At 41.9% G+C, this 12,691-nt stretch overlaps 1 protein-coding gene across 1 annotated transcript; it reads left to right on the top strand.

The window, feature by feature from the left end:
• The first annotated feature begins 805 nt into the window (after nt 1-805).
• LOC111971009 (T-cell-specific surface glycoprotein CD28) lies at nt 806-12,305 on the top strand. The gene is made up of 4 exons (XM_023997806.2): nt 806-986; nt 6,004-6,360; nt 7,199-7,338; nt 12,089-12,305. Exons 1-4 carry the CDS (start codon nt 902-904, stop codon nt 12,209-12,211), a joined length of 705 nt encoding a protein of 234 aa, XP_023853574.1. The 5' UTR covers nt 806-901; the 3' UTR covers nt 12,212-12,305.
• The last annotated feature ends 386 nt before the right edge of the window (nt 12,306-12,691 follow it).

Consider the following 12,691-nt stretch of genomic DNA (forward strand, 5'->3'; position numbering starts at 1 on the left):
CGTTTGGTGTTCATGTAGGCACTCTGGGAAGATTCCACTCTCTTTAGTCTCAGTTGGTAGAGCATGATGCTTGCAACCCCAGTTCTATTCCCGCTGGGGACACCCACACCAAAAATGTATGTATGCATGACATGACTCTGTGTGTGTGTGTGTGTGTGTGTGTGTAGCTGTAGTGTGCAGGAGATCAGTAAATCTCTCTGTTCCCCCCAAAACAAACTATAGCATACTACATTTCCAATGAAGATACTTGTATGATATGATGTGTCTCTGGAAAATTCTTGCACAGAAAAATCATGACAAACAGGAAATGTTGGCCTATACAGTGACCACAACGAGATGTATGGTGATACGATTCGATGTAATACTCCCTTGTCTCTGTGATCATACCAGAGTTTTCCTGACTGTCTGTCACAGGAGACAGTCACATAGCAACAGAGAAACCTGGGTGGGTCTCTGCGAGTTCTACCAGAAGCAGTGAAATATGATATGGAGAAAATCAAACATGAGTAATGCGATACGAGGTTCCAACCCCATCAAAGGTCACACACCGGTAGAGCGCGGAAACTTCTGATGAAGTTCAGAGTGCACTGCCACAGAGTGCGGATATTTTTTACTCAAGAGTCTGTGCAGTCAGTCACCCAGCTAGATGTGCAGCAGAGAGAGTTGCTTACAGTCGACGAGGGCCAGATTGTTGTTCACAGTGAAGTGACAGGGAAGGATGTTATGAGAYGCACGCTGTCATCGTGTGACRAGCATGTGTTGTATGTTTAGGTAGAGCAGAGCGGTCACTGTCTCGTTCGGTTTGGCATACAGTGTATCATTACATTTACCCTGATTGTTGTGCACTGCAAAGGGATATCAGGGGAGCTTCAGTTTCACGACAAAACTGAGAACTTTCAAGATGATSGTTTACTGTATACCCACGATCCTCCTCTCCCTCTGCCTCTCCAGTGCTGCAAACATGATAAGCTCCCACAACTGTAACGGTAAGATCTGAGCCTGTTTAGTAGGGTGCAATGTTATAGAATGTTCATAGAGTATTGTGTAGAACAGATGTAAATGTCAGTCAGGTAGAATAAGAAATCGTTTCAGCTCTAATTATTACATTTCTGTCTGAATGTTTCACCATTGGACTTTGTCATTAACGTTCATCTATATTCTCAGTATCAACAAATGTCACATCAGGCATGATCCATAGCACTACCAGAACATTCTGATAACTAGAACAAAAGCCAAAGGTTGCCCAATCAAAGGGTTGCAGATTATTCAAGATTGCAATGTTCACCAAGCTGCATGGTTTTATCAGGTGTGGATGCTAGTTGCAGTGGTTTGGATCTCTCCAACACATTACTCAAACTACTGTAGTTAAACCCCAATTACAGATGTGGATATGCTTTAACATCTAGACTACAGCTATATTATGAATAGAATAAGCAGGTCTATGTACAGTTSAAGTCGGAAGTTAGGTGCTTAGGAAAGTTAAGTGCTTAGGAAAGAGACRCGTTCTGTCTCCTAGAGGTAAACGTACCGTGGTGCGAAAAGTGCAAATCAATCCCAAAACAGCACAGGACCTTGTGAAGATGCTGGAGGAAACCAGTACAAAAGTATCTATATCCACAGTAAAACGAGTCTTGGTCGACATAACTTGAATGGACGCTCAGCAAGGAAGAAGCCACTGCTCCAAAACCGCCATAAAAAAGCCAGACTACGGTTTGCAACTGCACATAGGGACAAAGATTGTACTTTTTGGAGAAATGTCCTCTGGTCTGATGAAACAAAAATAGAACTGTTTGGCCATAATGACCATCGTTATGTTTGGAGGAAAAAGGGGGAGGATTGCTAATATTATTCTGACATTTCACATTCTTAAAATAAAGAGGTGATCCTAACTGACCTAAGACAGGGAATTTTTACTAAGATTAAATGTCAGGAAATGTGAAAAACTGAGTTTAAATGTATTTGGCTAAGGTGTATGTAAACTTCCGAATCAACTGTAAGTAATGCATTGAATTGGCTGTTTCCTAATTTTGATAGGACTTTGCAGAAAAGAATAGGCAGGGTGACAGGGATGAAACTAAGTGACTCACGTTTTCTATTCCACACAGTTCTGTGACTGCCTCTCTCCACCACTTTATGAAAGCTCTCTCGCTCTCTCTCACGGAAMATGTTCAATGTGTGGGTTAAAATACAAGGAAATTACAAATAATGAAATATGAATAATCCAGATTTGGGGCTAGGTACAATATGAGTAAGTGAAAGCAATCTGAATTGTTTGAATCCCCTTGAGATTGCTGCCTGTCGCTTCATTGTTTGCTAGAGATGTCAGGTTTTCAGTTGTGATATTAACTTGTAGTTGGGATTTACATTTGGTTGTGAATTCAACATGAAATCCCCCCCCAAAAAAAGTTAGGTTGAAAAAAAATACTCTTATGCTCAGCAACACATTCAACGTCATCACATAGATTATATATAATCTAATCAATTTTTTAAAAACCTTTTATTAAGCCAAATCAGTTAAGAACAAATTCTTATTTACAATGACGGCCTACCAGAAGGCAAAAGGCCTCCTGGGGGATGGGGGATGGGGGCTGGGATTAAAAATATATTTTTTTATTTAAGTATAGGACGAAACACACATCATGACAAGAGAGACACCACAACGCTACATAAAGAGAGACCTAAGAAAACAACACAGCATGGCAGCAACACATGAAACACATCATGGTAGCAACACAACAACATGGTAACAACACAACATAGCAGCAGAACAACATGGTAGCAGCACAACAACATGGTACAGTACAAACATTATTGGTCAAAGACAACAGCACAAAGGGCAAGAAGGTAGAGACAACAATACATCACCCGAAGCAGCCACAACTGTCAGTAAGAGTGTCCATGATTGAGTCTTTGAATGAAGAGATGGAGATAAAACTGTCCAGTTTGAGTGTTTGTTGCACCTCGTTCCAGTCGCTAGCTGCAGCGRACTGAAAAGACGAGCGACCCAGGGATGTGTGTGCTTTGGGGACCTTTAACATAATGTGACTGGCAGAACGGGTGTTGTATGTGGAGGATGAGGGCTGCAGCAGATATCCCAGGTAGGGGGGAGTGAGGCCTAAGAGGGTCTTATAAATAAGCATCAACCGGTGGGTCTTGCGACAGGTATACAGAGATAACCAGTTTACAGAGGWGTATAGAGTGCAGTGATGTGTCCTATAAGAAGCATTGGTGGCAAATCTGATGGCCGAATGGTAAAGAACATCTAGCTGCTCGAGAGCACCCTCAACTGCCGATCGATCTATAAATTACATCTCCGTTATCTAGCATGGGTAGGATAGTCATCTGAATCAGGGTTAGTTTGACAGCTGTGGTGAAAGAGGAGTGATTACGATAGAGGAAACCAAGTCTAGATTTAACCTTAGCCTGCAGCTTTGATATCTGCTGAGAGAAGGACAGTGTACCATCTAGCCATACTCCCAAGTACTTGTATGAGGTGACTACCTCAAGCTCTAAACCCTCAGAGGTAGTAATCACTCCGGTGGGGAGAGGGGCATTCTTCTTACCAAACCACATGACCTTTGTTTTGTTCAGAACAAGGTTAAGGGCAGAGAAAGCTTGTTGGACACTAAGAAAGCTTTGTTGAAGAGCGTTTAACACAAAATCCAAGGAGGGACCAGCTGAGTATAAGACTGTATYATCTGCATATAAATGGATGAGAGAGCCTCCTATTACTTGAGCTATGTTGTTGATGTAAATTGAGAAGAGCGTGGGGCCTAGGATCGAGCCTCGGGGTGCTCCCTTRGTGACAGGCAGTGACTAAGACACTTTATACACTGCACTCTTTGAGAGAGGTAGTTAGCAAACCAGGCCAAAGACCAATACTCCTTAGCCGGCCCACAAGAATGGAATGGTCTTTGKYCAAGTCAATAAAAATAGCAGCACAATATTGCTTAAAATCAAGGGCAATGGTGACATAATTTAGGACCTTTAAGGTTGCAGTGACACATCCATWACCTGTGCGGAAACCAGATYGCATACCCGCGAGAATACTATAGACATCAAGAAAGCCAGTCAATTGATTATTGACAAGTTTCCAACACTTTTGAKAAACAGGGCAAAATAGAAATTGGCCTATAACAGTTAGGATCAGCTTGATCTCACCCTTTAAATAAAGGAWGCACCGTGGCTGCCTTCCAAGCAATGGGAACCTCCCCAGARAGKAGAGASAGGTTAAAAAGGTCRRAGATAGGCTTGGCGATGATAGGGGCAGCAACCTTAAAGAAKAAAGGGTCTAAACCATCTGAACCAGATGTYTTTTTAGGGTCAAGTTTAAGGAGCTCCTTTAGCACCTCGKACTMAGTGACCGCCTGCAGGGAGAAACTTTGTAGCRGGGCAGGGGAAAAAGATGGAGGAGCTTCGGGGATAGTCACATTAGAAGGGGTGGGAGATGAGGAAATGTTGGATGAGCAAGGGGGCATGGCAGAGTCAAATAGGAATCCTGACTTAATGAAGTGGTGATTAAAGAGCTCATCCATGTGCTCCTTTTCAGTAACAACCACACCATCAACATTATGGAACATTATTTAACCGTTTTCACAAACTTCTTGGGGTTAGACCCACAGAGAGAGAACTGCTCCTTAGAGTAACTAACGTTGGCCTTCCKGATAGCCTGAGTGCACTTATTTCTCATTTGTCTGAACGAGAGCCAGTCAGSCTGAGTAWGCGTGTGCCGAGCGATTTGCCAAATAGAATTCTTGAGGTGGAGTAACTCAGATCACAGTCGAACCAGGGGCGGAACCTGTTTTTAATTCTCATTTTCTTTATGGGTGCGTATTTGTTAACGATACCACTGAAAATATCAAAAAAGAAGGTCCAATTGTCTTCGAGCTGATTCTATACCATTTTACAGAGGCAAGATCATGAAGGAAGACTTGCTCATCAAAGTTTTTTAGCAAGCGTCTATGACAAGTCAGGACAGGTCGTTTCACTGAACAGCCATTACGAACACAGGCTGTAAAACAGTGATCTCTAAGGTCATTACAGAAAACACCAGACTGATACCTATCAGGATTATTTGTGAGGATAACATCAAGGGGAGTAGCCTTTTCTGGATGTTTGGAGTCATACCTTGTGGGATTGGTAATAATCTGAGAGATTTAGGGAGTCCCATTGCTTTAGGACTTGGTCAGGTGGTTTAAGCATGTCCCAGTTTAGATCACCTAGCAGGACAAATTCAGACTTGGTGTAAGGGGCCAGGAGAGAGCTTAGGGCAGGTAGGGTACAGGCCGGTGCTGATGGAGGACGATAGCACCCAGCAACAAGTCAACAAAGAGTTATTTTAAAGTGTAATGTGTAAAACCAGCAAATCAAATTGTTTGGGGACAGACTTGGTGGAGACAATCAAGCACTGTAGTTGTTCCTTGGTAAAGATTGCCACTCCACCACCTTTGGAAGATCTGTCTTATAGAAGATTTGTCTTCTAGAAAGGTTAACATCAGTGTTCCAAACACTCTTAACCACAWCTCAGTAATGACCAACACATCTGGATTGGAGCTGTGAACCCACACTTTCAATTGATACATTTTAGGTAATAAGCTTCTAGTGTTAACGTGCAGAAAACCCAGGCTTTTACGAGAGCAGAAATCAGTGAAGCAGATATCAGAGCACAAATCAGAATTGAGGCTAGCAACAGYAGATGGGCCAGGATGTGCATGCACATCTACAGATATAATCAGCAGTAATACAATCAGGTCACGGCAGAGGACAGGGAGAGCTCTGCAGTGTTGATTTATAACATTTGAATGTGCATTAGATGGCAACAAGATCATATTGTACAGCAATTTCCTTAGGTAACATGAATACAAAGCCGGCGAGAGGTGATTAGAATAGGATGGGAGGCCAAGAGTCCGTGTAACCAATAGAGAGTCAGAGTCCCGAGTGTGGGAACAAACAGGACACGCACAACTGACTGCCTCTGTTTGACTTTTGACCTTCCCTCACCAGACAAGCTCAGAACGTTCAATGTGGTCCGTGTGTCTGTCAACGGCACTGCATCGGTCAGATGCCCCAACCTGACAGGCAAGGACCAGGAGGAGATGAGATTCCACCTTTACCTGGGCTTGGTCGAGGTTGGCAACCACACTCACGACAATGCTCACAAYCACAACTCCACAGAGRCCGTGAGTCCTGTTGGGRAGGGTCTGGGGCTGAGGGTGAACAAACAGGACCATACGGTCAGTTTTGTCCTCTCTGGAATGACCACGGAGCGCGCTGGAGTCTATACCTGTGAGGGGCACCCCATGTACCCACCTCCCATTGAGAAAGTACCAGACGAGCCTCAGACCTTGGTCCTGGTTGAAGGTATGTTTACTTCAAAAGGAACTGATCTATACAAGCACACACAAATACACACGGGTGCGCACAGGCATGCACAAAATGCTATATATTGATTTACAGAAATAGATACACTTGAGTGTACAAAACATTAGGAACACCTGCTCTTCCATGACAWAGACTGACCAGGTGAATGGTATGAGCCCTTATTGATGTCACTTGTTAAATCCACTTCAATCAGTGTAGACGAAGGGGAGGAGACAGGTTAAAGAAGGATATTTGTGCTTTGAGACATTTAAAACATGGATTGTGTATGTATGCCATTCAGAGGGTAAATGGGCAAGGCAAAAKATTTAAGTGCCTTTGAACGGAGTATGGTAGTAGGTTCCAGGTGCACCGGTTTGAGTGTGTCAAGAACTTCAACGCTGCTGGGTTTTTCACGCTCAACAGTTTTCTATGTGTATCAAGAATGGTCCACCACCCAAAGGACATCCAGCCAACTTGATACAACTGTGGGAAACATTGGAATCATCATGGACCAGCATCCCTGTAGCACGTTTGACACCTTGTAGAGTACATACGGTGACGAATTGAGGCTGTTCTGCGGGGAAAAGCGCGTGTAACTCAACATTAGGAAGGTGTTCCTAATGTTTTGTACACACACAGTATATTCTAAGGATCTATTTACACTTAAAAAGCCAAACTGGCCAGTTTCCTGAACCTATACAAGCCTACTTCTGGACTGAAATGTATTTTCAATGTAAAAACGAAGTTACTCCAGGAGTAGGMTTATTCTGGATCCGGAAAACTGCCCCTTAAAGCTTAAAACTCACATATCTATCTCTCTCTTTCATTGGTTGGTCAGCTCTCCAGTGCCAGGCAAGGAAGACTGTGGGATGTGTCGATTCTGGAGATGATGGTGTCCCTGCTTGGGCATGGGTGCTGGGGTTCTGGGTCACCACCATCTATGGCCTKGTTGTCACGGTCATCGCCTTTGCCATCCGGGTGAGTGACATCTTGCTTCCTTTCCTCAGAGAGKGTAACTTGTCTTACATCCATGAKATGCTGCCTCCTGTGATGAAAACATTTAAGCAAGCCTTGGCATAATTTCAATGCACAATTAACTATTTAGTCCATTRWGAGGTATATACCTGTCTATTTAAGGAAMAATTACCTTGATTAACTCCTTAGTCATAGCTGCCTACTCCTGATGGCTTGGTTTTCTCAAATCATACTGTATGAGCAAAAATATATAGCTTCATCTGGAATGCTAAACCGGACAAGATAAAACGTTCTTATCTATAAAATGAATATGAACTGGGTGGGCTGAGATGATTAAATATAAAAGCACTAAACCTCTTAAAGCTTTACTTATACAAAAGTTTTACTTAGACCCAAATGGTTCTCAAGTTAAATTAAAGTAATCCTTGTTTAAAAATGGCCTTAATTAATTAATTGAAACCTTGTTCAAGTATTCTTTTTCAAATAAGCAATGCAGAGCTGTTTACAATTTCGATTTCATCCCCCAGAAAATAGAACAAATATTACAACACATTGTTGAACTCAAATGTCTGGTTGATAAAATACCTGTATTTTGAGGACCAGGATGTTGACAGCTGTGCCATAACACTTGCAAAATAGCTAGGAAGAGAATTTTGATGTACCATTCCATGGCACAGGTATATATATATATATATATATATATAGTACCAGTCAAAAGTTTGGACCTACGTACTCATTCAGGGTTTTTTTTTCTTCGTAAAAAGTATGGTCTACATTGTAGAATAATAGTGGACATCAAAACTATGAAATAACACATGGAATCATGTAGTAACCAAAAAAAAGTTTTAAATATATTTTTATTTGCCTTGATGACAGCTTTACACACACTTTGCATTCTCTGAACCAGCTTCATGAGGTAGTCACCTGGAAAGCATTTCAATTACACGTTGTGTCTTGTTAATTGTGGAATTTCTTTCCTCTTTAATGCGTTTGAGGCAATCAGTTGTGTTGTGACAAGGTAGGGTGGTATACAGAAGATAGCCTATTTGGTAGAAGACCAAGTCCATATCATGGCAAGAACAGCTCAAATAAGCAAAGAGAAACGACAGTCCTTCATTACTTTAAGACATGAAGGTCAGTCAATCCAGAAAATGTCAAGAACTTTGAAAGTTTCTTCAAGTGCAGTCGCAAACCATCAAGCCTTATGAGAAACTGGCTCTCATGAGGACCGCCACAAGAAAGGAAGACCCAGAGTTACCTCTGCTGCAGAGGGTAAGTTCATTAGAGTTAACTGCACCTCAGATTGCCGCCAAATAAATGCTTCACAGAGTTCAAGTAACAGACACATCTCAACATCAACTGTTCAGAGGAGACTGCGTGAATCAGGCCTTCATGGTTGAATTGCTGAAAAGAAAAAACTACTAAAGGACACCAATAAGAAGAAGAGACTTGCTTGGGCCAAGAAACACAATCAATGGGTTAAATCCTCGGGCCGACTCTCTTCTCTGTATACATCAATGATGTGCTCTTGCTGCTGGTGATTCTCTGATACACCTCTACGCGACGACACCATTCTGTATACTTCTGGCCCTCTTTGGACACTGTGTTAACTAACCTCCAGACGAGCTTCAATGCCATACAACTCTTAAACGCAAAGTCAAACTAATGCATGCTATTCAACGATCACTGCCCGCACCTGCTCGCCCATCCAGCATCACTACTCTGGACGGTTCTGACTTAGAATAGTGGACAACTACAAATACCTAGGTGTTGGTTAGACTGTAAACTCTCCTTCCAGACTCACATTAAGCATCTCCAATCCAAAATTAAATCTAGAATCGGCTTCCTATATCGCAACAAGCATCCTTCACACATGCTGCCAAACATACCCTCGTAAAACTGACCATCCTACCGATCCTCAACTTCGGTGATGTCATCTATAAAATAGCCTCCAACACTCTACTCAACAAACTGGATGCAGTCTATCACAGTGCCATCCGTTTTGTCACCAAAGCCCTATACACTACACACATTGCGACCTGTACGCTCTCGTTGGTTGGCCCTCGCTTCATCTCGTCACCTAACCCACTGGCTACAGGTTATCTACAAGTCTCTGCTAGGTAAAGCCCCGCCTTATCTCAGCTCACTGGTCACCATAGCAGCACCCACTCTAGCACGCGCTCCAGCAGGTATATCTCACTGGTCACCCCCAAAGCCAATTCCTCTTTGGTTGTCTTTCCTTCCAGTTCTCTGCTGCAATGACTAGAACGAACTGCAAAAATCTCTGAAGCTGGAAACACTTATCTCCCTCACTAGCTTTAAGCACCAGCTGTCAGAGCAACTCACAGATTACCGCACCTGTACATAGCCCATCTATAATTTAGCCCAAACAACTACCTCTTCCCCTATGGCCTTTTTTTTGCCTTTACCTCCCTTATCTCACCTCTTTTGCTCACATTTGTATTAGACTTATTTTTTCTACTGTATTATTGACTGTATGTCTTGTTTATTCCCTGTGTAACTCTGTGTTGTTGTATGTGTCGAATTGCTTTGCTTTATTCTTGGCCAGGTGCAGTTGCAAATGAGAACTTTGTTCTCAACTAGCCTTCCTGGTTAAATAAAGGTGAAATAAAAATGTAAAAAAATAAAATAAAAATGTAGTCTGGTGGAAATCTGTCCTTTGGTCTGATGAGTCCAAATTAGAAATTTTTGGTTTAAACCCGTGTCTTTGTGAGACGCAGAGTAGGTGAACGGATGATCTCCGCATGTATGGTTCCCACCATGAAGCATGGAGGAGTGTGAGAGGGCTTTGCTGGTGACACTGTCTGATTTATTTACAATTCAAGGCAACTTAACCTGCATGGCTACCACAGCATTCTGCAGCGATACACCATCCCAGCTGGTTTGTGCTTAGTGGGCTATCATTGATTTTTCAACAGACAATGACACCTCCAGGCTGTGTAATGCTATTTGACCAAGAAGGAGAGTGATGGAGTGCTACATCAGATGACCTGGCTTCCACAAATCACCCGACCTCAAACCAATTGAGATGGTTTGGAATGAGTTGGACCGCAGAGTGAAGGAAAAGCAGCGAACAAGTACTCAGCATATGTGGGAACTCCTTCAAGACTGTTGGAAAAGCATTCCTCATGAAGCTGGTTGAGAGAATGCCAAGAGTGTGCAAAGCTGTCATRAAGTCAAAGGGTGGCTACTTTGAAGAATATAAAATATATTTWGATTTGTTTAATTYTTTGAGGTTATGTGTTATTTCATAGTTTTGATGTCTTCACTATTATAGTACAATGTAGAAAATAGTCATAATGAAGAAAAACCCTTGAATGAGTAGGTGTCCAAACTTTTGACTGGTACTGTATATAAAATGACGAGTTGATAAATAAAATGATGCAAGATTCAACATTTCATGCGCTTCAGTTAAACCTCTTAAGGATCGGACCCTTTTTATCCCATTTTCGCCCAAAATGACATACCCAAATCTAACCACCTGTAGCTCAGGACCTGAAGCAAGGATATGTATATTCTTGATACCATTTGAAAGGAAACACTTTGAAGTTTGTGGAAATGTGAAGTTTGTGGAAATGTGAAAATAATGTAAAAGAATATAACATATTAGATCTGGTTAAAAATAATACATCATCTTTGAAATGCAAGAGAAAGGCCATTATCTGACTTTGGACTCTTAGCACAATTTAAATGTTGGCCACTAGATGGCAGCATTGTATGTGCAAAGTTTCAGACTGATTCAATGAACCATTGCATTTCTGTTCAAAATGTTGTATCAAGTCTGCCCAAGTGTGCCTAATCGGTCAATATATACACATGTTCAAGTACATAACTGTGCACTCTCCTCAAACAATAGCATGGTATGTTTTCACTGTAATAGCTACTGTAAATTGGACAGTGCAGTTAGATGAACAAGAATCTAAGATTTCAGCCCATATAAGATATGTCTATGTCCTGRGAAATGTTCTTGTTACTTACAACGTCATGCTAATCACATTAGCGCACGTTAACTCAACCGTCCCGAGGGTGGGACACCGATCYTGTAGATCGTTAAGAGGTTTTAAAATGATTGTACAGAATTCTTGCCAACAACAAAATGTTGAATATTTGGGGCATACAACCATCRCAGCTCTGCAGATTTTGATGTGAGGATACAGAATCAATAGATCATTTGTGCTGGTATTTCCCTCAAGTAGACGGTTTCTGGTCTCAGTTTCAGGAATGGCTGAAAAGCATAATAATCTAATATTGACCCTATAAATAGCATTGTCGGGAGATCGAGAGACCTGGTCAGTCATTTACTAACACTCTTAGTAAAAGTATTTATCTTCAACTCGCAATCTATGGATTCTTTTCGATAGATTCAAAATTGCATGTTAAACATCACAGCATAGTTGAAAGATGTTTTGCGAAGAAATACGAAGAGGGTGGCAAGCTGAGATAGGTGGGATGAGCTGAGGGAAATTGAGGGTTGGGATGTGGAACTGGAGACAAGTGGGAGTGAAGTTGCTGGGATGACGGTCAAAGATAAAAGTCAAAAATAAAGTCAAAATAAGCAAAAAATACAAGTTTAAATGACACAAAAAGTCAAATAAAGTCAAATAATGAAATATAGTATATGTATTTAAAACATAAATGATGCATGGAGACAGTTGTATACAACTACAACTGCATACATATACACAGCTCACCCTACTCACTCTCCACCTCTTTCTGTGAATTTGATCCTCAGCTCAGACTGAGGAGAGTGGAGTGTTCCCAGAGCGACTACATGAGTACCAAACCCAGAGCTCCACTCGGGTGGCCCAGGAAGAAGCAGGGGGTCCAGCATCCAATCCGAATGGGACGATACTGATCACGGTCATCCTCAGATCAGTCATTCTCATACAAAAGCTACACGAGAGTTGAGCCTTTATTGGCMCTTGAGAGCTGACTTCGGAAACCCACCAAGTTCTTTATGTAAACCAGTTCTTCAAGTCACATGGTGTACATCTAAATTGTACAACTGATTGTGTGTAAATAAAGATTGAGTTATCTTATAAGTGTTGATCAAATAATTATAGTCTGATGTAATATGATCTTCCGGGAAACTATTGAGAATGGACTCTTGAAGTTGTGGGCAGCATACCCCCAACAACAACAAATAATAYGAAATGAATGTTCATGTCTCATATCCCCATGCATACTGTAGTTAACGCGCACATACAAACAGGTTAAGCTTACAGACACAGGGACACCCTCAGTGATATGTAGTGCGCGTGTGGCGTAGCTAGAGGAAGACCCTAGTGAATGGGTCTCACGTGAAACAGTGGTTTCCAAATACGAGGGGACTAAA

Source organism: Salvelinus sp. IW2-2015, linkage group LG12 (genome assembly GCF_002910315.2).
Source record: "Salvelinus sp. IW2-2015 linkage group LG12, ASM291031v2, whole genome shotgun sequence".
In the NCBI taxonomy this organism is placed as follows: Eukaryota; Metazoa; Chordata; class Actinopteri; order Salmoniformes; family Salmonidae; genus Salvelinus; species Salvelinus sp. IW2-2015.